The sequence below is a fragment of the Terrapene carolina genome, unplaced genomic scaffold (assembly GCF_002925995.2).
Source record: "Terrapene carolina triunguis isolate 2854851 unplaced genomic scaffold, T_m_triunguis-2.0 Scaffold112, whole genome shotgun sequence".
Classification (NCBI taxonomy): domain Eukaryota; kingdom Metazoa; phylum Chordata; order Testudines; family Emydidae; genus Terrapene; species Terrapene triunguis.
Genome location: NW_020664463.1, coordinates 9,993,887 through 10,020,724, shown reverse-complemented (window position 1 = coordinate 10,020,724; position 26,838 = coordinate 9,993,887). Strand labels below are relative to the sequence as shown.

General features: G+C 42.9%; 1 protein-coding gene across 4 annotated transcripts in view; it reads left to right on the top strand.

Moving 5' to 3' along the window:
- Positions 1-26,838, top strand: part of PACSIN2 (protein kinase C and casein kinase substrate in neurons 2) — a 113,671-nt gene that overhangs the window by 82,456 nt on the left and 4,377 nt on the right. For 3 of the 4 annotated variants that reach the window (XM_026652274.1, XM_026652271.1, XM_026652272.1), the window contains 8 exons: positions 1,715-1,871; positions 3,211-3,446; positions 4,189-4,344; positions 12,194-12,369; positions 14,432-14,552; positions 22,864-22,988; positions 23,729-23,845; positions 24,788-24,984. In XM_026652274.1, coding sequence (XP_026508059.1) covers positions 1,778-1,871; positions 3,211-3,446; positions 4,189-4,344; positions 12,194-12,369; positions 14,432-14,552; positions 22,864-22,988; positions 23,729-23,845; positions 24,788-24,984 — 1,222 coding nt within the window. In that variant the 5' untranslated portion in view covers positions 1,715-1,777. The remainder of the gene's footprint in view (positions 1-1,714; positions 1,872-3,210; positions 3,447-4,188; positions 4,345-12,193; positions 12,370-14,431; positions 14,553-22,863; positions 22,989-23,728; positions 23,846-24,787; positions 24,985-26,838) is intronic. The other variant, XM_026652273.1, reaches the window with a different exon arrangement.

Below are 26,838 nucleotides of genomic sequence, written 5' to 3'. Positions count from 1 at the left end.
CAAGGGCTTAGACCGACTGTACCCGCAGCTACGCCAGCCAGTTTCGACGTGGGACCTCAACCTGGTTCTTTCCAAGCTCACAGGGCCTCCGTTCGAACCATTGGCTACCTGTTCACTCCTGTACCTATCCTGGAAGACAGCCTTCCTTGTAGCCATCACCTCAGCACGGCGCGTTTCTGAACTCAGAGCGCTTACGTTCGAGCCCCCATACACGGTGTTCCATAAGGACAAGGTGCAGCTTCGCCCCCACCCTGCCTTTCTTCCCAAGGTGGTTTCACCTTTCCACGTGAACCAGGATATATTTCTCCCGGTCTTCCATCCGAAGCCACACGCTACTCGTCAAGACCAACGTTTGCATTCTTTGGACGTGCGCAGGGCCCTGGCGTTCTATATTGACCGTACAAAGCCATTTAGGAAGACGACACAACTCTTCGTTGCGGTGGCCGACCGGATGAAAGGCTCACTGGTCTCCTCACAGTGCCTGTCTTCTTGGATCACGTCCTGTATTCGTGCTTGCTACGACCTGGCCGGTGTCCCGACGCTGCGCCTCACCGCTCACTCCACGAGGGCCCAGACCTCCTCGACTGCCTTCCTGGCCCAAGTTCCGATCCAGGACATTTGTAGAGCCGCAGTTTGGTCATCGGTCCACACATTCGCTGCTCACTATGCGCTGGTGCAACAATCCAGAGACGATGCTGCATTCGGGTCAGCGGTTCTGCACACAGCAATGTCTCACTCTGACCCCGCCACCTAGGTGGGGCTTGGGAGTCATCTAATTGGAATCGATATGAGCAAGCACTCGAAGAAAAGACGGTTACTCACCGTTGTAACTGTTGTTCTTCGAGATGTGTTGCTCATATCCATTCCAAACCCGCCCCCCCTTCCCCACTGTTGGAGTAGCCGGCAAGAAGGAACTGAGGGGGCGCTGGGTCGGCTGGGGTATATATCCAGCGCCATGAAGGCGCCACTCCAGGGGGCTCCACAGCCGACCCACCGGGTGTTGCTAGGGTAGAAAATTCTCCGACGATCGTGCACGCGGCGCGCGCACACCTAATTGGAATGGATATGAGCAACACATCTCGAAGAACAACAGTTACAACGGTGAGTAACCGTCTTTTTCTGTGATGAGGTTTAAATAGAAAATCAGGAGGCAAAAACTAGAATATTTTATTATGCAAACATCAAATAATACTGTAAAGCAATTGTTCTTAAGAAATTTTTTTCCTGGTGACTTGCTTAAACTGCAGCCATGATTACATTACAAAAGGGCTATACTTTTATTACAGTCCTAGATGCTATTAGTGCAGAAGTGCTGACCTTAAAGTATATTAGTGGCTCTGTTTTTATCTTAGCTTAGTGTAACTTTCAAAGTGGACCACACTATTTTTAGCAGGAAAGCCTACAGTGTGACCCTTGAGCTGTTATTGGCTTCCTGTAGTCTTCTACAAAAAACATGGTACTTGAAATTAAAATCTCTTATTCAGCTCTCCTACTTAAACAAAATATATACTTTCTCATACTTTCTTTTTAAGTTAACTTAGCCCTTTCTGTTGAAAATTATGCTAAAAACAATGGATTCTTACTGTTTTTTATAATCTGTTTGATTCCCATTTTCATACTGTTCTTCTATTAATTGCTGATAGACTGGAGATTTGCCTCTCTTGTAGCCCCCAGCTTTCAAGTAGCAATTCCTGAATATTTTTTGTATTCCTAGGTTGGAAATTATAAACGTACAGTAAAACGAATTGATGATGGTCACAGACTTTGCAGCGATCTCATGAACTGTATTCATGAACGTGCAAGAATAGAGAAGGCCTATGCTCAGCAGCTTACAGAATGGGCAAAAAGATGGAAACAACTTGTGGAAAAAGGTAACCAAAATGTCATGAGATGAAGAAAATAGTTTCAAAAGGAACATTTCAATGTTAGTGATTACAAGGTGAAAGGGTGCACAGAATTTCTTAGCCTCTTAATGGAGTCTTTACAAAAACACCAAATGCTGTAAAAGATGACCACAGTTATCAAAACTAAATTAAGGCATCCACTCCTGCACCCGTGACTGACTTGCTTGTTTCATGTCAAAACAAGTGAATTTTCCCTTCCTTGCTCAGAGGTTCTTATAGATGTGTAGTACAAGAGAACTTTTCAGGTAAGTAGTGGTAGAAGACACACATTATGAAGACTGCAATTGAATATTAAGAAGTCAGTGGTAGTTGTGGTGGAGTATCAGCAGTGAAGGGACTGAATCAATTTCAAGGAAGGCTGCTTTGACTGTGATTAGTACATAATTACAGAAGATTTGGGCATCATGGTGGACTACAAATTAACACGAGTGCCCAGTGTGGTGCTATGAACAAAAGAGCAAATACAGGGTTTTTTTTAGTATATAAACAGAAGTCTATCAGGCTGTTAAGGTTATATCAAAATAAGGATATATCAAGTAGGGAAGTTATTGCATCTGCATGTGGCATTAATGAGGCCACTAGTCGAATACTGTGTTCTTTCCTAGTGTTTATAGGTCCACAAAAATTTTGAAAAATTGGTGAGGGTTCAGCGAATGATGGAAGGACTGAAAAACATACTGTATAGTGAGACTTAAGGAACTCAATCTATTTAGTTTATTGAAGAGATGGTTAAGAGAGGAATTGATGGTGGTCTAAAAGGACCTACTGGGGAAGAGAATATCTGATAATAGAGGTCTTTCTAACAGTCAAAGGCATAATAAGATCCAGTGGTTAGAAGTTGAATCTTGAAACTGAAAACAAGGTGTAATTTGTTAGAGAGGGTAATTAACCACTGGAATAATTCACCAAGGGATGTGGTGGATTGCAGTCACTACAAATCTTTAAATCAAACTTAGATGTCTTTCTAAAAAATATGCTATAATTCAACCTCACATAGAGTTTGATGTCAGAATTAATGGTTTAAATTTTATGGCCTGTGTTATGCAGAAGGTCAGACTAAATGATCGAAATGGTTCTTTCTGGACTTAAAATCTATTAATGTGTAATTTCATGCTTTTTATTAAAAATTATGTAAATACACTAATCTCTGATTTAAAATGTAAGATACAAAGATAGGATTATGGATCACGTACAACTAAATACAATATAAGAACTCAATATCAACAAATAGCTTCAGATGGCTTTTTAGGGATGAAAATCCTGTGTGTTGTGATTTATTGAAAATGACTTGTCCTGATGTGTTTAGGTCCACAGTATGGAACAGTAGAAAAGGCTTGGCATGCAGTTATGTCAGAAGCTGAAAAAGTGAGTGAATTACATCTAGACATAAAAAGTGCACTGATGAATGAGGACTTTGAAAAGATCAAGAACTGGCAGAAGGAGGCCTTTCATAAGCAAATGATAGGAGGATTTAAGGAAACGAAAGAAGCAGAAGATGGATACAGAAAGGCACAGAAGCCCTGGGCGAAAAAGCTAAAAGAGGTACAGCAGTAGGTTGCATGTTGTGCATCAATATATTGATGCCTCATAGAAATCACTAAAGTGAGAAAAACCACAGTCTACTGGATCCTTTCTCAATTAGGTGTCTGCTTTAGAGCCTCTTCTGAAGAAAAATCTTCACTTGATATTTTCTCAGTAACCACTGCCCTCTCTCCAACCTCAGTAGCCTGAGCATAGTTCTGGAGAAGGTGGAGTTAACCTATTTTTCTGCCCTTTTACAGCATCTGTTTGTACAGATATAGGATTTAGGACTTAGTTGAGGCTCATGCTACAGGAAAAATGAGCTCAAGGAAAAACATCCTGAGAGAAATGGAGAGATTGATTGATTGGTTGATTTAACATTGTGTCTGTTATTTAAAGGAATGTATGGGACGGGACTCACGAGGGAGACACAGACACAGGCAAAAATTTTATTCAGGGCTTTCTGTGAGGCATCACTGAATCTTTCTTTTCTCAATAAGTTTATTAAGCTAAACTGAGTGACAGTAACTTATTTTGTATGGAAGGAGAATGTCAGATCTTATAATATTTAGTTTCCTCCCACTCGTTCTCCTACATTATATTGTGGTTAAAATTGCTTGAGCATAGCAATGGGTCTGAATGTAAGGTTCTTCCAAACAAAATTCTATTTTTTTCATTACAATGAAGTTACTCATTCATACATAGCTGCTGCTGATTATTTGTAAATTGTACTAGACAGAAAGATTCAAAACTTCATTTGTAGGTGGAAGCTGCTAAGAAAGCATACCATGCAGCATGCAAAGAAGAGAAACTGGCTATATCCCGAGAAATGAACAGCAAAGCAGATCCAGCACTGAATCCAGAACAACTTAAGAAATTACAAGACAAAGTGGAAAAAAGCAAACAAGATGTGCTAAAGGTAAACTCTGCATGCTAGTGTACTGATCACATTTAACATTCTGTGCATGCTACTGTGCAAATCTCTGTATGTACACAGCAAACTGCAGTACAAGCGAATGCAATGTTGGAGTGACAAACTCATTATATGGAGCAGGGCGCATTTTAAATTATGGTCCTTGTGCCAGAGCCACAGTGTTAGGAACACATACAACCCTCTCTCCGCAGCACGTGTCAATGGCAGGTTTGTAACAATAACAATGGTAATAAATGAGCCTTACACAGTACTGTTGCTTTCAGTATCGCAGAGTGCAGGGGGAGAAAGGGGGTTCTAGGAGTGGGGTGAGGACTGAATTATCTTTTCAGTTTAGGGGGGCCGTGAGCTGGGGGTAAAAAAGTTTATCTGCAACATGCAAATTGTCTTATTTGACTGCAGAATGTACCTCTTTAGCACAGTTAAATAGTGCATTAAAGGCAATTGAGTCAAAGTGATGCTATGTTAAAAAGAATAAATGTATCTCTGAAATTTCCCTACCAGTTGCCTGATTTGGACATCCTCTACCCACTCAGATCCGCTCTGCTCTTTTTCTTCTCCCCCTCTTTTGAGTGATTCCCCATATGGGGTGCCATTCTCTGGGGTGTAAGAAGGGGGAAAAAGCAGCCCTTCCTTTCCTTGACACCCCCCCCCCAGGGCTCAGCATTACATTCCTGTAGTGTCTTACTACATCTATCTATAATGCTACTGTATGTATTCAGCGCCTCACCTTTAAATGTCCTATATATTCCCATTGAATTGACAGGACCAATAATTAATGTTCACAGAGCTATGTGAATTCCTCCTTTATGTCTGTAAGTTGTACGATGCAAAGACCTAGTCAAAGATAGATCAAAGAACCATACATTTAAAGGATAGATCTAACTTGATTTGATTTAGCTGGCTCTTGTCAGTTTCTCGCATAACTTTTAAATATAGTATTTGGTAATCACAATTTTTTGTGATTACAGTGACTTTGTGTAAGGCACATCCCTGATGCGTGCTCAGTCTGTTGCTTATTTACTAAAAGGACACAAAGCAAGAGAGACCCACTTCAGACTTCTTCTCCTGGAGCATTCTGAGAGCTTCTCCTGAATCTGAGAGAGAAGGACCCACCAAGCCTGATCAGGCTCCATCATCTAGTGCTCCTGTGAGCTGGGGCTCTACTCAGAGCTCCCAGGCTCTCTTTATTTAAGACATCGAACACTTCAACTACCAATCCTGATAGAGCAGCTAAGACCTCCTCTACCCAATCATCATAAGGGGATGTGGGAACAGTGTCTTCCTAACGAGTGCAGGCCTAGGTCACCCACCCAGGGGCCTAGTAAAATGAGGCAAAAATCTCCAAGTCTTGCAGCCAAAAGACAGTTCTGGCTCAAATCAGGTCCCTCTGATATTCAGCACTGAACCAGTCAGAGTACCCACAGTACCTCTTGAAAGAGCAATCCACAGTTGACCTGGTACCAGCCTCTATATATTGATTTTGATTCAGTCAGCACCCAGGACTGCCAGCTGCAATGTAGATGCTTCTAGCACAGACTTCCTGTGCTGTCTGTACCGAGTGATTGTGTGCTGACTGCACAGCCAGAATTAACCTTGCTTTCATTGTCTACCTTTTGCCTCTGTACCAATGAGCTCTCTTGTTCAGGTTGTGGGCAGGATTTGAGATCACCATATGACACTAGACAGGTTAGCTCACCTTTTAGAGTAAGAGTATTTGGTTGAGTCTCCCTTTCTGAGCACAGTAGGGAGGTATCACCAGTTAAGAAGAGACAGATAATAGTAACGGGATTCGATCATTAGAAATATAGATAGCTGGGTTTGTGATGACCAGGAGAACAACATAATGAATTGCCAGCTGGATGCAAAGATTGTGGATCTCTTGAGACATCTAGACAGGCTTATGTGCAGTCCTGGGGAGGAGCCAGTGGTTATCATCCATGTAGGCACCAGTGACATAGGGAAAGGTAGGAGAGAGGTCCTGGAGGCTAAATTTAGGCTGTTAAGTCAGAGACTAAAGTCCAGGACCTCTATGGTGGCAGTCTCTGACATTCTTCCAGTTCTACGCACTGGGTCAGACAGACAGGCAAAATTGGAGGGTCTTAATGCATGGATGAGATGATGGTGTATTGAGGATGGGTTTAGGTATATTAGGAATTGGGGAACCTTTTGGGAAAGGAGGAGCCTCTATAGGAAGGATGGGTTCCACCTAAACCAAAAAAGAACCAGATTGGTGACATGTAAAATTAAAAATGTTGTAGATGAGGTTTTAAACTGGGGGAAAGTTGATGGGTGTGGAGGAGCACACGATTTGGACAGCATCTCTTAAGGGAGGATCTATTAACGGGGATTCTCTATATCCCAGTAAAGAGGAGAGGCTAGAAGTTGATAAAGTATAGGTAGGAACTGAAGAGAAACAGTCAAATGCAAAAGAGTCACATTCAATTACATTGCATAATGGCAGACAGCTAAAAAGTGACAAATTTTATAAGTGCTTTTATACAAATGCTAGAAGTCTAAATACTAGTATGGGTGAACTTGAGAACCTGTATTAAATGAGTATATTGAGATAATAGGTATCACAGAAGCTTGATGAAATGATGATAATCAGTGGGACACGGTAATACCAGGGCACAAAATATATAAGAATGACAGAGTAGGTCATGCTGGAGGGGGTGTGGCACTATATGTGAAAGAAAGCATAGTATCAAATATAGTAAAAATCTTAAATGAATCAGACTGTACCGTAGAATCTTTGTGGATGGAAATTCCATGCTTGAATAAGAAGAATATGGCAGCAGGAATATACTACTGACCACCTGACCAAGATGGTGATGGTGACTGTGAAATGGTCAGCGAGATTAGAGGGGCTATAATAATAATAAAAAAACCCTCAATAATAATGAGGGATTTCAACTATCTCCACATTGACTGGGTACATGTCTCCTCAGGACGGGATGCAGAGAGAAAATTTCTAGACACCATAAATGATTGCTTCTTGGAGCAGCTAATCCTGGAACCCACAAGAGGAGAGGCAGGATCTTGGCCAAGAGGTGCATATAGCTGAACCTCTTGGTAATAGCGCCCATAATATAATTGAATTTAAACATCCTTGGAGGAACGGGGGGGATACCAAAGAAACCCACCACAGTGACATTTAACTTCAGAAAGGGGAACTATGCAAAAATGAGGAAGCTAGTTAAATGCAAATTAAAAGGAACAATCATAAGAATGAAATGCCTGCAAGCGGCATGGAAACTTTTTAAAAACACCACAATAGAGGCTCAAATTAAATGTATACCCCAAATTAAAAAACACAGGAGGATCAAAAAAGTGCTACCATAGCTAAACAACAAAGTAAAAGAAGTGGTAAGAGGCAAAAAGGCATCCTTTAAAAACTGGAAGTTAGATCCTACTGAGGAAAATAGAAGAGAGCATAAATTCTGACAAATGGAGTGTAAAGGTATTGGGCTGGCCAAAAAAGAATTTGAAGAGCAACTAGCAAAAGACTCAAAAACTGGCAGCAAAAAAATGAAATACATCAGAAGCAGGAGGCCTGCTAAACAATCAGTGGGGCCACTGGATAATCAAGATGCTAAAGGAGCATTCAAGAAAGATGAAGCCGTTGCGGAGAAGCTGCATGAATTCTTTGCATCGGTCTTTATTGCCGAGGATGTGAGGGAAATTTCCACACCTGAGCCCGTCTTTTTAGATAAGACATCTGAGGAACTGTCCCAGATTGAGGTGGCAGTAGAGGAGGTTTTGGAACAAAATGATCAATTAAACAATAGTAAGTCTCCAGGGCCAGATGGTATTCACCCAACAGTTTTGAAGGAACTCAAATATGAAATTGCACAACTACTAACTATGGTATGTAACCTATCACTTAAATCAGCTTCTGATTGGAGGATAGTTAATATGACACCAATTTTTTAAAAGGGCTCCAGAGGCAATCCTGGCAATTACAGGCCAGTAAGCCTAACTTCAGTACCAACTAAATTGGTTGAAACTCTACTAAAGAACAGAATTATCAGATACATAGATGAACACGATTTGTTGGGAAAGAGTGAAATCATTGTAAAGGGAAATCATGCCTCACTAATCTATTAGAATTCTTTGAGAGGTAAATAGTTGTGTCCCGCAGGAATCAGTACTTGAACCAGTGCTGTTCGACATACTCAGAATCATAAATGACCTGTAAAAAGGGGTAAATAGTGAGGTGGCAACATTTGCAAATGATAGAAAGTTACTCAAGACAGTTAAATCCAAAGCAGACTGCAAAGAGTTACAAAAGGATCTCACAGGAATGGGTGACTGGGCAACAAAGTAGCAGATGAAATTCAATGTTGATAGATGCAAAGTAATGCTCATTAGAAAACATACTCCCAACTATACATACAAAATGATGGGCTCTAAATTAGCTGGCATCACTCACAAAAGAGATCTTGGAGTCATGGTGGATAGTTATCTGCAAACATCAGCTCGGTGTGCAGTGGCAGTCAAAGCTAACAGAATGTTGGGAAGCATTGGGAAAGAGATAAGACAGAAAATATCGTAATGCCACTATATAAATCCACGCCTTGAATACTGCGTGCCGTTCAGGTCTCCCCGTAGCAAAAAAAGATATATTAGAATTAGAAAAGGGCAACAAAATGATTAAGGGTATGGAACAGCATCCATGTGAGGAGAGATTAAAAAGACAGACTGTTCAGCCTGGAAAAGAGATGACCCAGGGGATGTAACAGAAGTCTATAAAATCATGAAGGGTGTGGAGAAAGTGAATAGGGAAGTGCTGTACACTCCTTCACATAACACAAGAACCCCAGGGGTCATCGAATGAAATTAGTAGGCAGCAGCTTTAAACAAAATTAAGTACGTCTTCACACAACACACAGTCAACCTGTGGAACTTGTTGCCAGGGGATGTTGTGAAGGCCAAAATTATAACTAGGTTAAAAAAAGAATTAGATAAGTTCATGGAAGATAGGTCCATCAATGGCTATTAGCCAAGATGGTCAGGGATACAACCCCGTGCTCTGCGTGTCCCTAGCCTTTGACTGCCAGAAGCTGGGACTGGACAGTGGGATGAATCACTCGATAATTGCCCTGTTCTGTTCATTCCCTCTGAAGCACCTGGCATTGGCCACTGTCGGAAGACTGGCTATTGGGCTAGATGGACCATTGGTCTGACCCATTATGTCCATTCTTATGTTCATTCACTTTTTTCACTCTTACAAGCCCTGCTGGTCTGACAGGGAATCCAGGAGTCTCCCTTATAAACACGGACCCCTAGAATCCTTGTGGGAAATGTTCACCCTAATATCTGCCCTCATGGCCTGCAGCCTCTTACACATACAATATGCAATCTTGGCCTTACTTGGCCCCTTAGGTTATGCAGTCAGCTAGGAAGTCTCATGCTAGTGCCTTCTCTAGAGTAAGAGCTCCCTCCCCTACAAGATATCATAGGTCTACACAAGAGGGTCATTTTGTACAGCTTTACAACCTGCACCAGCAAGAACAGGACAGTGAGCATGAACACCTGCAGGAAATGGAAGAGTAACTGATTCCAGCAGCAATATCTTTTTCCTTACCAGATGAAAAAGTTTGTGCCTTCCACTTAGAGCCATCCAGATCAATTTAAAATCTGCCAAACTCACCTAGAGCACCTTCATGCTTAAGGCCTCCAAACTTCTCAAGAAGCTTACCTCCAAGTAAAAGTTCTAGAACTTAGTCATTAGCCTAGTGTGCACAACGTTTCTAGCTGTGCTACGTGAATCAGCAACTGAAATAATGACTGACAACACAACAATGTTTTGTCAACATAAAAGGAGCGGCATGGTAATCTCCCCCTTCTGCCAAGAAGCAATTTGTCTCAAACAGGCATATTCGACACTAAATAGCACCAGTGGCTCTGTATCTAGCAGGCTTATAGAACATCCTAGTGAACCAGCTCAGCAGGCAGTTTTCAGATGACCATGAGTAGAGGACTTGATCCTGCAAAGCGTCTTCCATAGGATATATAAGAATAGATCTTTTTTGCTACAGACTAGGACAAGAAATGCCACATATTCTGGTTAAAGGGGGGCTGGCTGGTGCCGAGGCTCTATGTTGGATTTTCTCTTTATGCCATGGGCACTGGAGATCATGTTCACCTACCCACAATCTCATTAATACCAAGGGGCTGAGGAAACTCAAGCAACTTTCCTCAGTAATGATCATTCCAGTCCTAGCTTGGCCTAAACAGTTATGTTCTTTTGACCTAATGAACTTGTTACCACAGTCCCTGATCACAGTACCTGTTCTGCCTGACATGATCTCTCAAAACGAAGATCAGGTGTAACCCAAAGTATCTTTACTTCTGATAGTGTAGATGCTGGCTGGTTAACTACCATTGAAAGAAGTTGTTCAGCTGAAATCCAGAACACCTCGGTGCATAGCAAAAACCACTCTACTAGATTAAGCTAAATGGAAAAATCTCCTTTGGAAGCTCTAATTTCTGCTATTCAGGACTATCTTCTATCCGTAAAGTATTCAGGACTATCCATTGGCTCTATAAGGGTACATTTGGTAGCAATAGCAGCACATCTCTTCCTGTTTCAGGGGTTGCATGCTATTTTCTCACCATATAGTTAATAGATTCCTCAAGAGCCTCATTCATGTATTTCCCAGTTGAGGAAGCCCCTCCTTCCTGGGACCGCAACATGGTATTAGGTGGTTTAATGGGACCGTCTTTGAGCCCTAGCAACCTGCTCTTTATACCATCTATCCATAAAGAATGTCTTTTTAGTTGCTGTAACATTAGCTTGGAGGATAGGAGAAATTCCACATGGCTGGTCGACCTCACACGATGTTTCACAAAGACAAAGTAATTTAGGCCTCAAACTAATTTTTTTTTTAACTAGAATTTTCTTTATTTTTACTTAAATCAACAGATTCTGCCAGATTTCTTCCCTAAGCCCCACAAACTAGGGGAAAGCTGAGCTGCACGATCTTGATGTGGCTAGGGCTCTTTTATATTACCTGGACAGAACAAGACCCTTCCGGAGCTTCAACAGGCTGTTTTATACCATTTGTAGATAGGGTAAAAGGTCAGGAAACATCCACCCAAAGATTGTCTAAATGGGTATCTGTATTAAATTATATTATGATATAGCTAAATTAGATCCATCCTTGCATGGATTCCATGACTCGCCCTCCGTTCCTGCTATGGAGTCCTATACCATCTGGATTCTGTATTAGTGAAGGAATTGAGATGGTTGGGCCTGCACTTTGTGTCCTTGGGTGGTGGCATGCAAGAGCATCCAGAGTACAGCCACAGCCCCAGCAGACGCTGCTAGCCAAAATAATCTGATTTTGTGTGCGTGGGGCATGTGTGTAACAGAAGTGGAATCCACATGGACAGCACATTTTGAATCATAGTTACCGTAAGGTAACTGCTCTTTCTTGGCTTTCCTGATCTCATCCCCAAGTCATCTGAATTTGACAGCTTTACAAATGTCTCTGGATGCTGGAACTCCTACATATGGCACTTAAAATGCTTAAAGAAAATGGAATCTAGATAGCCTAGGTGATTCATATTCTCATTAGCTCTATTGCTTTCAACACTTTTACAAGATTTCATTACCTTGCAAATGAAAATAGCCCCCTCTTATGGAAGACTGAGCTGTTGCATAACATATAACCTAGAACAAATTAACTTTACTAAGATAAATAAAGCAGATGTTCCTATTATAGTCTCAATGTTGACTATTACAGTATTAACCAGTTCACCATTCTGTGAACCTCTTGTAATAGGCCATTAGTAATAGCAAGAACAACTTGCACTGCATCTTTTTCAGACAAAAGAAAAGTACGAAAAATCACTGAAAGACCTGGATCATGTTACACCTCAGTATATGGAAAATATGGAGCAGGTATTTGAACAGTGTCAGCAGTTTGAGGAAAAACGTCTGCGTTTCTTCCGGGAAGTGTTACTGGAAGTTCAAAAACACCTTGACTTATCTAATGATGTGAGGTAAATTTAAAAGACTGAAAACATTTCTTGCTAAAATTGCTTTAATGTTGCCATTAAATATTGTGCATCCAGTAAACTAGAGTTTACAATAGATTCTTTCTAAAGTATGTGTCTTTTATATGGCATTAAATCTAAAGATTCTAATAATTCAATGTTAAGCCATTTCCATTATTTAATTTATTAGTTTTGTTCAGGATCAGATGTTGGGAAGAAGATGCTAATCCAGTAGACTTCTTTAAAATTTAGTGACTGAGATTTTTTTGTTCCATTCTTAATTAAGGTTTTCAGGAGTGAACACTTGCCAATTATTAAAAAGAAATCCTCTTTAGAATTTAATTTAGAGTTTAGCGTTTAGAATATAAAAATGGCAGAATAGAAAGTTACCGTATATACTCGATCATAAGCCGGTTTGTTTATAAGCTGACCCCCCCCCTCCCCAAGATGGTTAAGTAAAAATGGAAATTTTTTATGACCCATTCATAAGCCGACCCTATAATTCAGGGGTTGGCAAACTTTGGCTCCTGGGCCATCAGGATAAGCCACTGGTGGGCTGAGACAGTTTGTTTACCTCGAGCATCCGCAGGCACGGAGGTAAACCTAAGTAAACAAAGTCTCCCAGCCCGCCAGCGGCTTACCCTGATGGGCCAGGACAGCAACTGGTGGGGAAATTTTTGGGGGGAGAGGGGGAGAAGCTGGGGATCAGGGGAGTAACCCCTGTGACCACCCCCCACATGACCCCACCACTAGCCTGGGACCCCCACACTCTCCCCATCCCATCCCTTCCCATCTTAGCTGGGGCGGGCCAGGTGAGGATGTCTCTGGCCTGGCCAGAGCTGCTCTGGCAGGCTGGGCGGGCGGCGCGGCCGCAGCCTGCTCCAGCGGGCAGGGCAGGCGTCACGGTCGCAGCCTGCCAGCCCAGGAGCTGCAGCTGCTTTGGATACTGGGGGGAGAGCAGCATGGCCAGAAGCGGAGACATTCTGGCCCCGCCTCTTCCCTTCTGGCTCTGCTGCCTCTCCTTGCCCCCTCTGTTGGGGGGGAGGGGCTGTGTCCCACCTCTCCCTCTCTATACCCGTTCATAAGCTGACTCCCTTCTCTGATGCTTCCCTTTTTTACAAAAAAAATTCGGCTTATGAACAAGTATATACTGTAAATATGCTTTTAGTGGCTTGAAATAACACTTGGTTCTTGACAGGCTAAACTAGAATTCATTAATCTCAGACTACACAGATATGACTGCATAAACATGTCTGACACTAATTGTCAAAAGAACAAGACTGAAGTAGTACTGGAGATATTGAAACAATTTTCCATTTGAAATGGATTAAAATGTGAGGTAACTGTTTTAAAGAGAGTCCACCATCACTTGGGATCTTGTCCATATTTTTATACTTTATCTTTTTATCTTGCACAGATTACTATGTAATTGCTGACAACATTGCCAGGAAATGTATAGTGTAAGGAAACATAATGGCCAATTGTTGGGCTAATTCTTTGTATTAAAAATTCATACTCCTATTGACTATATTTAAGATTTCTGGCATTTCAGGTTTTTCTAGTTTAGCTTTTCCTAGTAAATATGTTTATGAACATAATTTACATTAGAATTCATTAGTTCTGCACTAAAACTATAATAAAAACAGTCTCCAGTCTAGTCTAGGCAAGCTTGATGAAAATTTGTGTAAGTGGATTTTTAGGCAATATTATAAATGAGTTCATACGAAAACTGTTAAACATTTATCACTTACAGTTTGCTAGCACTGATTAATGGTAACACAGAGGGTGGTACATAAAATGACTTAACTCTAAAGGTTGTGTTTGTTTTATTTATCAAAAACTCAATAGCTGGGCTATATAGCTTTTCTTTTTATTTTGCCATTATTGCTAAGTTTTGCACAAGAATTTCATACAGATGTTTGTCCTACACCACAGAATGTGCAATATGGTGTGTAATATGCAATTGGCTCATGTAAATCATGGTAAAAATATACATTTTTCTATTCTAATTAGTGGGTTTACCATAGTAAGCATATATATTAAATGAGAAAACAAATTTGTCTTGTAGTTACAAAAATATCTATCGTGAATTGGAGCAGAATATCAAAACAGCAGATGCTATTGAAGATCTGAGGTGGTTTAGAGCTAATCATGGTCCAGGGATGTCAATGAATTGGCCTCAATTTGAGGTAAGAATTTACCCCCTTTAAAAACCTGTTTTTTTGATATTGGACTTTCTTTCCTTCTTTTCCTTAATGGAACAGTAATTTTTTGTCTAGTTTTAAAAAGCTGAATATTCCTTGCCTCCCTATTTTTGTCTTAATTTTTTTTAATAGTTTTGGTCACTGAATCTCACACTTGTAAAAACCTCTGATAGTTAGTCATTCATATGTCACTTTTGTGAGTGAGTTTATGTTGTGAACCATGCTTTAGCTGGCAGAACTGTGTCTCGCTTCCAGATAAAACATCCTGCATGCTCTGTTCAATGGCTTGGACTTTAACTCAGATCCCATTAATATCAACAAGCACCTAAATGAAGTACAGAAAGCAAGGGCTTTGCTGTAAGAAAACAATAAGTTATTAGTAACTAAACCACTTCTAAATCCATCCTATTGAAGACTTATACACCTCTACCCCGCTATAACGCGACCCGATATAACACGAATTTGGATATAACGCGGTAAAGCAGTGCTCCGGGGGGGCGGGGCTGCTCACTCCGGTGGATCAAAGCAAGTTCGATATAACGCGGTTTCACCTATAACGCAGTAAGATTTTTTTTTTTTTTTGGCTCCCGAGGACAGCGCTATATCGGGGTAGAGGTGTACATACTTTAGTGTTTAAAAATCCATGTAAAAGTCAATAATTATTTTTACTTAACTTGTTTCCAACACCTTTACAGAAAGCAGTAGTAAGTTTCACTATAAACTTTAATTGCTACTGGATGCCATTAATATTTACTCCATCTTTCTAGTTATCTGTTTTATATACTGGCAACTAGTTCAAGTAACATATCCCAAGGCAGGAATCTGGACTGGATGTTGGCCATATAAACTTGTTTTGTAGTGGCTGTTAACATATCTCCCCCACTCTTCCAAATAAAATTGGTGCTAAAAGTATACTTAATGCGAAAGAGCTTCTAAAAAGTTTCAGCTAATTTTGGGGCACCAAGTTGATGGCATTAAAATGTCACTTTCCTCAGTAAGGGAACATTGGAGACACCGTGCTTGAGATCACTGCCTGGGAAAATGCATTTTAGCAGTATTAACGGGTTGTGATATTTTCTTTTTTGTTTTGTTTTTAAATATCTTGGGGTGGTACCCCCTCGCCCCCCCCCCCCCAATGGATGAAATGCTGATATCAGGATACTAATGGAGTGAGGGTGGGAAAGCTCAAATTTAAGATAAAATATTATGCTGTTGGGTTTCTTGGTGTGAAGTTTTGAATGACATGACTACAGTTGCTTTTTATGTATGGGCTGTGCCAGGGCTTTTGATATGATGCAGATACAAATATAACGTAAGTTATAATTTTTCTAATAGAATAATATAATTTTTTTCTTTACATGCAACAAGGATGAAGTAAGTAAAAAAATTGTTATGGTCATATTTAGAAATGTTGACATACACAGTAAGTATGATTAAAGCAATGGTCCTTGTTAAGTTATGGTACTTTAAACTTCCAATTTATATCTATACAAAGTTGTTCAAAGAACTTGTCCTCCATTGAAAACAAATTGGTGTCTGCTTGTTAAGACTGATAGAATTTACTAATTTTGTAAGCCGGGGTAGTCAATTATATTTTGTCAAGGTTCAAATTTCTTGGTCAAGGTTCAGACCCCCAGCCAGCTCCCCTCTCCATACCCCTCAATTGCCCCCCCAACTCCCCTATCACTTGTTGGCTTCCCACCCGAAGAGTAGGGTGACCATATTTCCCTAAACTGAAAACGGGACACACGGGTCTGGCCTGCACCACCTGGCGTTGCTGTCCCCCCCCCCCCCCCAAAAAACATTCCTCTATGCCCCCAATTGAGCCAAGTAGCAGAGATGGGGGCAGGGGGGAATAGGCATGGGTATGGGCTAGGATCTGGGCAACAAAGCAGGATGTGAGTGTGCGGGAGTACTTTTGAGCACAGAGCCAGGAGGTGAAGCTATTGGACTATGATCCGGCTAGTGATGCAATGCCACTTTGTGGGCTGTGATAGCAGAGGGGCAGGAAGGAGGCACTGGGTAGCGGGAAGGACCAAGGAGACTCCAGATACCAGCCCTAGAGAGATGGCGGGAGGCTGGGATGTGGCAGAAGTGGGTGACTGGAGGCAGACTGGGGAAAGAAAGAGGCCAGTTGGGGTTGGAGAGAGGCTGGAGAGGGCTCTGGGGACTGCTGTTGAAGGACCATGGGTGGGTAGGACACGAGGCCAGGGTGGGAGACTCTGGGGACCACTTGGGCGCAGGAGGCATGGGGGAAAGGAAGTTGGTCCCCAGAATGAGGGGTGCAATCGGGGAAGGATGGGGTTATTGGTCCCTGGAGTGAGGGGCTGGAGGCAATCAGGGTGGGGGGCCGGTCCCTGGAGCAAGGGACCTGGGTGGGGGGCAATCTGGGCACAGACTGAGGGAGGTAGTGGAGGAGGGGGTGGACAAGATCCCGATGGGTGGTGGTTGTGCTGGCACCTAATCTACCTCAGTCCACTGGAGGCTGGAGCTACAGGTGCAGGAGCCAGTTCTCTCCATCAGCAGCTGAGCAGCTCCTCCAAGCAGCAGCTGCTGCTCTTCCTGCCCTGTTGGTGGGGAGGCTGATTGCTATTACTCCAGTAACCAGAGTTTGTGTCCAGTCAGGAGTACTGACCAGACACGGCCACGTCCCCTTTTCGACCAGACTTTTTGGTCGAAAACCAGACACCTGGCAACCAGACTCCAGCCCCAGGTCAGCTGCAGCCTCCATTGAAAAGCATCTGGGGGGTCTGGATTTGTCGTCCAGACCACCTATTGACTACCGTTGGTGTAATCCAATGGTAATACCAGCATGTAGCGCTTTCAGATTCATTTTTAAAACTTCACTTCATTTGAATGCCTATTTGAGTTCTTTTCCTTTTTGTACAACAAACCCAACTCTAGCTTCTTCTTTGAGTTCTTGCTCATGTTGATTCCATCGTGGGTGTGCATGGGCCCACGTGCACGGTCATCAGAGACTTTTGCCTTAGCGGTATTTGTAGGGCTGGCTGTGGTGCCTTCTGGAGTATTGCACTCATGCTGTGATATATCAGGTTTCGCCGGCCCTACACCTTCTCCGTTCCTTCTTACTGCCCGTGGTGGTCAGTTGGAGTGACTTGCTTTGCAAACTGTCAGATTTTTTCCTCATATCTCAGCCTTGTGTAAATAGCTGTAAATAGTTCAATCATTTGTTATTTAGTTATTAAGTAGCTGTTAAGGGTTTAGTTAGATAGTGTCCCAGGGGGACAGGACAACAGGGATTTTGCCCCAGGCAGGGTCTCTGGGTTTTAAGCCCTGCTAAAGGTGAAGCAAGACAAAGCAACTCTTACCCTCATAGCCCCAGCGTGGCCTCGTCAACATTGGTTCGGCATGCTGCTGAGTCTTTTGGCAGCCACCCAGCTGCAGCTGCCTCTTAGCTGGATCTGCTGTCCCAGAACCATGACAATCTGCTGCATCCGAACCTGGCGACGCTGCACTTGACAGATTGTCTACTGCATGGCTAAGTATGGACGAACTGGAGTGCTCTGCTGGTGTCCAACAGGGCCTCCTGGGCAGCAGGAAACACTCCACCATGGCTACCTACATGGCGAAGTGGAAGCGGTGCACGTGTTGGGTCTCGGATCGACACATTTGCGCTGAAGAGGCCTGCTGCAGGAGATCCTGGACTACGAGCTGCACCTTAAGATCCAGGGCCTGTTGCTATCTTTGGTCAGGGTACACCTGGCGGCCATTTCGGTGTTCCACCCTCCATTTCAAGGCAGGTCGCTCTTCGCCCATCTCATGACGGCGCGGTTCCTGAAAGGTCTGGAGCGCCTGGACCCGGTTCCCCCTTGGGACCTGAATCTTGTGCTGTCAAGCCTCATGGGTCCTCCTCTTCAAACCTTTGGCTTCCTGCTCCCTCCTGCTTCTCTCCTGGAAGGTCATCATCTTGGTCGCTATAACTTCGACCTATAGGGTGTCCGAGATCAGGGTGCTCACATCAGAGACGCCTTATACGGCCTTCTATAAGGACCAGGTCCAGTTGCGTCTGCACCCAGCTTTTCTGCCCAAGGCTGCATACCCTGGATGTCAAATGGGTGCTGGCCTTCTACATAGATAGAACCAAGCCGTTCCATAGGGCAACACAGTTGGTTGTTTGTGTTGAAGACAGGCTGAAGGGTTGCCCAGTGTCTGTCCAGAGAATCTCGTCTTGGATCATGGCCTGCATCCGCTACTGTTATGAGCTGGCGAAGGTGCCCCCGCTGGCGATCGTGACGGCTCACTCGACTAGGGCGCAGGCATCATCGGCGGCCTTCCTCACTCAGGTGCCGATCCAAGAAATTTGTCAGGCTGCAACCTGGTCGTCCGTCCACACGTTCTCATCGAATTATGCGCTGACCCAGCAAGCTCAAGATGACGCTGGCTTTGGCAGAGCAGTGCTCCAATCTGCAAGACTGTGAACTCCGAGCCCACCTCAGAGAATTCTGTTTGTGAGTCACCTACAATGGAATCGACATGAGCAAGCACTCAAAGAAGAAACAATGGCTACTCACCTTTTTGTAACTGTTGTTCTTCGAGATGTGTTGCTAATGTCCATTCCATTACCCGTCCTCCTGCCCCTCTGCCGGAGTTGTCGACAAGAAGGAACTGAGAGGGCGCAGGGCCAGCAGGGCCTGATATAGCGCAGCCCTCCAGAGGGTTCCACAGCCGGCCCTACGGATACCGCTAAGGCAAAAATCTCCGACCACGAACGTGGGCGTGCACACCCCTATAATGGAATGGACATGAGCAAATCTTGAAGAACAACAGTTACGAAAAGGTGGGTAACTGTTTTATTTTACCCAAAGGTGTGGGGGATGTAGAAGAAAACATAGAATGCCTTGCGAATTCAAGGTTTTCCCTAGTCTGTCCATTTTGTTCTTTGTATTGCTGTAGTGTTGTCACTCAGTTCCTGCTTTGAATTAACATGCAATTCAGGATTGACTTTGCAGCTGTCTATTGTGTTCAACTCTTCACTCATGCCTGTCTGTCTGCCTACTCATTTGCCTTTAAACGCTCCAAGATATCGAGACATAAATACTTAAACACACAAAAATCATGGAGTTCCATGATCAAACTTTAGTCTTACTGATTTTTTTCTAGATATAAAATAATGGGTTTTAGCAGCAATAGCTCAAATATATTAAATTAGGGAGTTGTACCTTAAGGACTTGCATGAAATGTGGTGATTCTGCATTTCAGTGTAATAGGTCACTTCTAAAATAGTTTACTTGTTTAACAAGTTGACTTTTCCACAGATCATTCTTGACATGCTGCTTATCTTTTAAACTGAAATCTTGAAAGCTATGTATTGTAGCAGTGGAAGAGCACTCTGTGTACTACCTGTAGAATCTGTTTTTGTGGTTTCTCCCTTAATTTTAGACTAGTGGCAGATGGACGCAGTCATCATGGGAGAGTTTGGCATTTTTAGAGACAGGGAGATAGAATGTAAGACTTCAGTTGGCACAAAAATTAAACCAGCATATTGCTTCTGATATTGCCAGTAGTTCACTTTACTCTTAATTTCCTTGCTGATATCCAGGACAAAGCTTTAATCCTTATGCTATTTGTGCAGAACAGCTGTATTTATTCACATAAGCAATGGATCCTTCAATGGCTGTTTCCTTACAGATCCATAAGCTTGACTATAAGAGAATTTTGGTGCTCTCACTTTTTAGAGAGAGAATTTAAAAAGGTATTCTGCTGCCACCTTCCTAATCCTTATTTTGTTTATTTATCAAAGTTAAAGGTTTTCCTTTATGCCTCTCAGTTGATACACTACCATGTTTTGATAAGGCACAGTGAATTTCCCTCCCTTCTTCATTGTGGGGGTTTGGAGTAGATGTTCCCTGTGAATGGGGAGAGAGGAAGGGGAGGTACTGAAAATTGTGGAGGAGGGAGGAGGATTGTGCTGGGAAGGAGGATCCTGGGGGGGTTCCTACCTGCTTCCTGGCCCATTCCAGTCCCTCTGGGTTTCATTCTCTGCTCCCCAGCCCAATTCTGGGCCTCATGGCTGCTGTTCAGCCTTCTGGATCCTGCTTCCTGGCCTGATCCGAGTCCCCACCACAGCTGTTCGGGCCTCTCTAGGTCCTGATCTTGGACCCCATAGCTGTTGCTCCACCCCCCATGTCCTACTCACATCAACCTCTCCAGGCGAGTTTATGCAGGGGCAGAAATCTCCACAATATTTCCCCTGTGGGGGACTACTCTCTTCCCTTCTGCCACCTCTGGGCTTTATAACTGTTTCTTAGAACTAGAAACAGACAAGGTGAGGGGGGAGAAATTAAACAAGGATTAGGTCTACTATAAAACCGTCAAAAAAGATGTCAAAAATATAGGGTATTGGAAAAGAAAAATATGTACACCAGACTATAACGTAGTCCTGGGAAATTCTGCGCAACTGTGGCGCAGCAGAAAAATCCCCCCCCCCCCCCCCCCCCGCAGATTCCATTTGCTTCCTTGCAGAAAATGGTTTCTGTGGGGAAGCAAAGAGTCCCTGCACCAGTGCAGACCCGTTTGTTCAGGTAGCTGGGGGGAGAGGTAAATCACTGAGGGGAGGGGGGGGTCTGGGGATGCCCTGGCCACCCAGGGACGTTAGTCCCAGCTGTGGGGGGGTAGGGGGAAGATGGAGACGAGTACCCATTCCCCCTTCCCTGCATGGAGCAGCCGGGGCTGGGTCAGTTCAAGCCCCAGAAACTTCCCCTGGCTGCAGGAAGCTCGGGGCTTAGGGGAGGGGAGGCTCAGCGGGGCGGGGTTGGGTACAGGACGATCCGGATGCATGCTGGTTGGGCGGACGGGGAAGCAGCTCCCTGTACAGTGACCCCTCCCCCTACCCACGCACCTGGACACACACCCCTCCATATCAGGAGCCCCCCAAAACCCACCCTGCCAAGCTTTGCCCCCTGCATCAGGAGCCCACCCCCACCTGGACACCCACCCCACTGAGCCCCAACCAGCTGCACCCTGTTCCCCCCCCTCCCCCCCCCGGAATCCTAACCACCTTCATCTGGACTTCCCTGCAGAGTCCTATTCCCCCTGCACCAAGCCCCTGTGCATCCAGGTTCCCCCCCTGCATCCATATCCCCACCAAGCTGCCTGCACCCAGATTGCACCTGGTACTCTTGAGGGAATTCTGCACCAAAAAACTTAAAGTTCTGCATATTTTAATTGTCAAAATAACACAAACACAATAACAATATAATCACACCATTTTCAATTATTTTGGTAATTTATTTCAAAATACTTGTCAGCAAATAATTGAAAATGGTGTGATTATATTGTTTTATTTTGCCAAATAAAATATGCAGAATTTTAAAATATTGTAGGCAGAATAGTTAATTTTTTGTTGCAGAATGTTTATTTTTTTTGGCACAGAATTCCCTCAGGAGTATATAATAAGGTTCAAAAATGAACTAGATAAGTTCGTGGAGGATCGGTCCATCAATGGCTATTAGCCAGGATGGGCAGGGATGGTGTCCCTAGGCTCTGTTCGCTAGAAGCTGGAAATGGGTGACAGGACAGATCACTTGATGCTTACCTGCTCTGTTCATTCCCTCTGGGGCACCTGGTATTGGCCACTGTCAGAAGACAGGATACTGGGCTAGATGGACCTTTGGTCTGACCCAATATGGGTGTTCTTATGTTAGCAGTTTTCTATTGGTCTGTAAACCACTAGTGCTCTGAAGAGAGTTTGCTGGGTCCTCCTTGTTTCCAGCTGTAATATCACATCACATTAAGACAGCTAAAAATATTTTAAATCCTTTTTTTCCAGTGACTGCCTCACTTCCTATTCACAATCTGAGATTTCTGCTAAGTGGTTGGAGAGCCCCCAATACTAACAGTTTTATATAGGATCAATATTTGTATGCCGAACAAAATATTCCAAAAACAACTAAGTGAACAGAAACTATAACTTACTTATATATAACTATGATTATCAGTTGCACCAACCGCCTCTCGCCTGGTCTTAGTTCAAGTGACAATCTCAGGTTAAAGCTGTTAAATACTGAGTGGCTTTCATAGTGCTGGACATGGTTTAAGAGGCTGGGTGAAGTATGGGTGTCCTCAGGACTCCAGCAGGGATGCATAGATCCCTCTGAGTGGATGACAAGGGAAAGAAGAGAACAGATCTAAAGATAAAGTTGAAACATTTAAAGTCTTTTGTTCTCATTGCATACACAACTGATGAACTGCCTTAGTATAACTGAATTTCAACATTAAATATTATGCTGCTGATTAGCTTAAACTCTCAATAGCTTCTTTTGCATTCATTTTGCAGGAGTGGTCTGCAGATTTCAATCGTACTCTCAGTAGAAGAGAGAAGAAGAAGGCTTCAGATGGAGTGACTCTAACTGGTGTCAACCAGACAGGAGATCAGGCTTCGCAGCATACCAAGCATAGCAGGTAGAACTTTTTTTATGTCCGTGAGAGACAAAGGCTGACAGAATAATAGGAAAGAATGGTATCTTGAAGTACATTAGGTGGATACAGGTCAGAAATTTCACTACTCACCTAGGTAAAGGGAATATGGTTCTGTTGTCTCAGAACAGGACTTAGTGGTTTGCAATATTTCTGTGGATAGGAAACAAACAGAAAAGTACTTAAATTTCAGCTTTTTGAAAGGGTTGTGTGCCTGCAAGCGCATTGAATACTTTGGTTTTATCTTGTTTTTGTGGTGTTCAGCATATTTTTATCTGTCCTTCAGCCTGGAATTGGAAGAAACCAAACTTCAACTGAAATTGAACTTTCTCTTAGGTGGCTTTTTGTGAATTTAAGTAAAAAATGTGTTCAGTCAGTTCTAAATGACTATATTAAATAGATATATTGTCTGCTTTGACAGCTCATTACTATAATAGTCAAATTACGCTGAGGGATCTACTGAGCTTTCTGATAAAGCTGGAGATTTTTAAGTCCTTTGCAAATCCTTCACAACTTAGAGAGAAAAAAGTATTATACTTAAGTGTATAATATTTATGTGTAGTGCTTTTGAGGGCCCCTGTACTGTTCTAAGGGACCCAAGCAATGTGCTTGACTGGAGCAGGGTAACTGCTGGGTAGCTCATTTTTTAGTGTGACACTAATTACATATACATTTGAATCCATGAGCAGATAGGGTCACCTTAATGCTTTTTCTCTCCCAAATAGCCATCTTAGTGTCCCGAGTAATACAGTGCAGTCATTACAATCAAGTTACAATCCCTTTGAAGACGAAGATGATACGGGGAGTACTGTCAGTGAAAAGGAGGACAATAAAATCAAAAAGTTGGTGAAAGAACGTTTTTTAAATTGTTTTCACACTTGCTCTTTCTCTATCCTATTTCTCTAGGTTTCCAATTTTGGGTTTCTACAAAGGCACCGTATTATGCATGGCAGTTCTTATGAGAAGTCATATAAGCAACATTGTAAACCTAACTTTTCTTTTTCTAACAGAGATTGTGTATGTTGCCTTAATCTCCTCTGGTTTGAAACTATACTGAGGTTATTGGCAGTTGGTAACACAATTTACCAGTTGCTTTTTGTTCTCATTTAACTGTTCTAAAATATGTGAACTCTGACAATCTGCTGTGAAACTACTGCTGGAGCTTTGCTGCTGTGTGTGCACTCACTGGACGAGTCCACTTTTAAGACTTTCTCTCCATTTAATACTTTCTCAATTACCTGTTTCATTGTACCAGTCCTGGTGTGTCCTATTATTATATGAATGTCATGTGCACTCTCAACAGTTGCCTTTTCTTTAACTATAAACAAACTACTTGCTCTAAAAGTATTGCTCTAGAACAGTGTTTCTCAACTGGTGCATTGTGACCCGTGGGAGGTCACAAAAAGCAATTATGTGCTTGAGAGGCACTGAAAATTTTAAATCTAAAGCAAAGAAAATCTTGCTTCCTCACTACCTCTGCACACCCTTATCTTTCAAAGTCAAGTGTTCTCTGTCTCTCTCAACAAACAAATAATATAGACTTATCAGTTTTTACTCTTTTATAGTAAATATAAGGAGGTTGCAAAAAATTTTGACTTTAAATAAAGTCACCAGCCTAAACATGTTAAGAAACACTACCCTAGAAATACAAAATTTTGAAACATTAGCGCTAAAGTATAAACCATTAAGTTTATACTTAACTAGATAAGACTAGTATTATGGTGTTGATGTATGTAATCTCAGTTAATGTTTTAGAGTAAACTACAATTTTAAATTGCTTTTAGTGTTAGCAGCTCTGAGAAAAACCAAAGCTACCCTACAGAATGGTCTGATGAAGAGTCTAGCAATCCGTTTTCTTCCACTGATGCAAATGGAGACACAAACCCATTTGATGAAGATGCCTCCCCTGCCATGGAGGTGAGAGTACGAGCACTGTATGACTATGAGGGCCAAGAGCATGATGAACTCAGCTTTAAGGCTGGTAAGTTTACTTCAGTCACTTAAAATGTTTGTCAGAAGGGGAAACATGAGGAAGTACCAGAAGAATATGGCTTTCTCACCTCTTTTGGGTACTGTGAGAACTGGGATTTTTACCAACAAACACTTCAGCTCTAAACTGAGTCTCGCATTACAGTAGAGGGTTTATCTGCAAATGATCCATCCTTCTGTCAACAAACATCTTTGTCCTAGAAGTGTTAGCAGTGCTTCTTCATACCTTGCAGGTGCAGGGAGCACTAGCTGCCGGGAAGGAAGCTTTCTCGAAGTGAAACTGATTATCTCTTCTTCATTGGGGTGGTGACGGCTGCTACTACTTTGTTTCCCTAGTATCGCCAACCCTGGAAGATCAAAAATCACAAGACTTCGCAAAAAAAAAAAAAAAAGTATCACAAGATGAGTGTGAATCATCAAGTTTTGAGGGGAGAAAAAGCTCGCTCTTTCTTTTTTAACAGCTTTAACCAGAAGTACCCTTTTTCCCTCCTGCTTCCCCACTGTGCACATTTTTAGGTTAAAAATTTAATTTCCCCCACCTTCCTCCTCCTCTGTCACCCTCTATCCCAGCGGTTCTCAAACTGTGTTATAACCCCAAAGTGCATCATAACCCCCTTTTAATGGGGTTGCCAGGGCCGGTGCTAGACTTGCTGAAGCCAAAGGCCCATTATGCAGGGCTGAAGCCAAAGCCCAATGGCTTCTGTCCTTGGCAGTGGGGCTCAGACTTCGGGTTCAGCCACCCAAGGCTGAAGCCCTCTGGCTTCAGCTTCAGCCCTCCATGGGGTCGTGTACTAATTTTTGTTGTCAGAAGGGGGTTGCAGTGCAATGAAGTTTGAGAACCACTGCTCTATCCTCTGAGGTCATCCCTTGGGTATACTCTCTCCAGATATCTCACCTGCTTGCTGGAGTACTGCTGTCCTCTCCTGAGCCATGAGCCCATCCCAGCAACAAAAGGAAGGCTGGAGAATGTAGCTGAACTTGCAGGGAACTGCAGTGTGGGAGACATGCTCTGGTCCACTTTCATCCCAACACACAGTCATACAAATTGCTCACTTGCTTTGGTTAACAGTGCAGCACTTTAAGCAGATGGGTGCAAGCTGGAGGTGCCGCTGACTCTGGCTGGGGTTCTTTTCTGGTATTTCCTGCAGCTGTGCTAGCCTGGCAAGGTGATTTCTCATTTGTTCAGCCCAGGAGTGGAGAGCTTGAAACACTACAGGAAGAACCTAAGAGCAGTAGCCTTCGGTGGTGGCAGGTTGAAACTGTATCAGAGCTACTAGTTCAGGCTGTAAAAACCAACAGCTGGTGGTGCATCCAGACCTGCATTTTTACAATCAGCTCAGTCAGAATTCCTGAGATGATAGCTGTTGACTTGTGAGCAACTTCTAAAAAAGGTGCAGAATCACAGCTTGCAAAAATGAGATTTGGCCATCTTTGTTCCCGTTACCTCAGTGTCTGCTTCCTCCCTCGGTGCCTGCGTGTGGCCCTTTATTCATTCTTTGATGGCTCACTTAGTGCATTAGGTTACAAATGGGAGGAATGAGATGAAGTTAAAAATTTGGGAAGCTTCTGTTTTTTCTAATTTTTCTAATTTCCCTGATTTATGTATAGAGAGCAGTTGTATTCCTTTTTAATCTTTTTTTTCGCTAGGCTCATCTCATAACATAGGTTCTCCATTCCCCTTATCCATTCTTGTAGGTCTTCTCTGCACCTGTTCCAATTTGAATTCATCTTTCCTGAACATGGGTGACCAGATGAGGTTCTTGTACAATGGCATTAATACTTCGCCATTCTCTACTGGAAATATCTCACTTGAGACACCCTAAGATCGCAGTTGTCTTTTTCACAG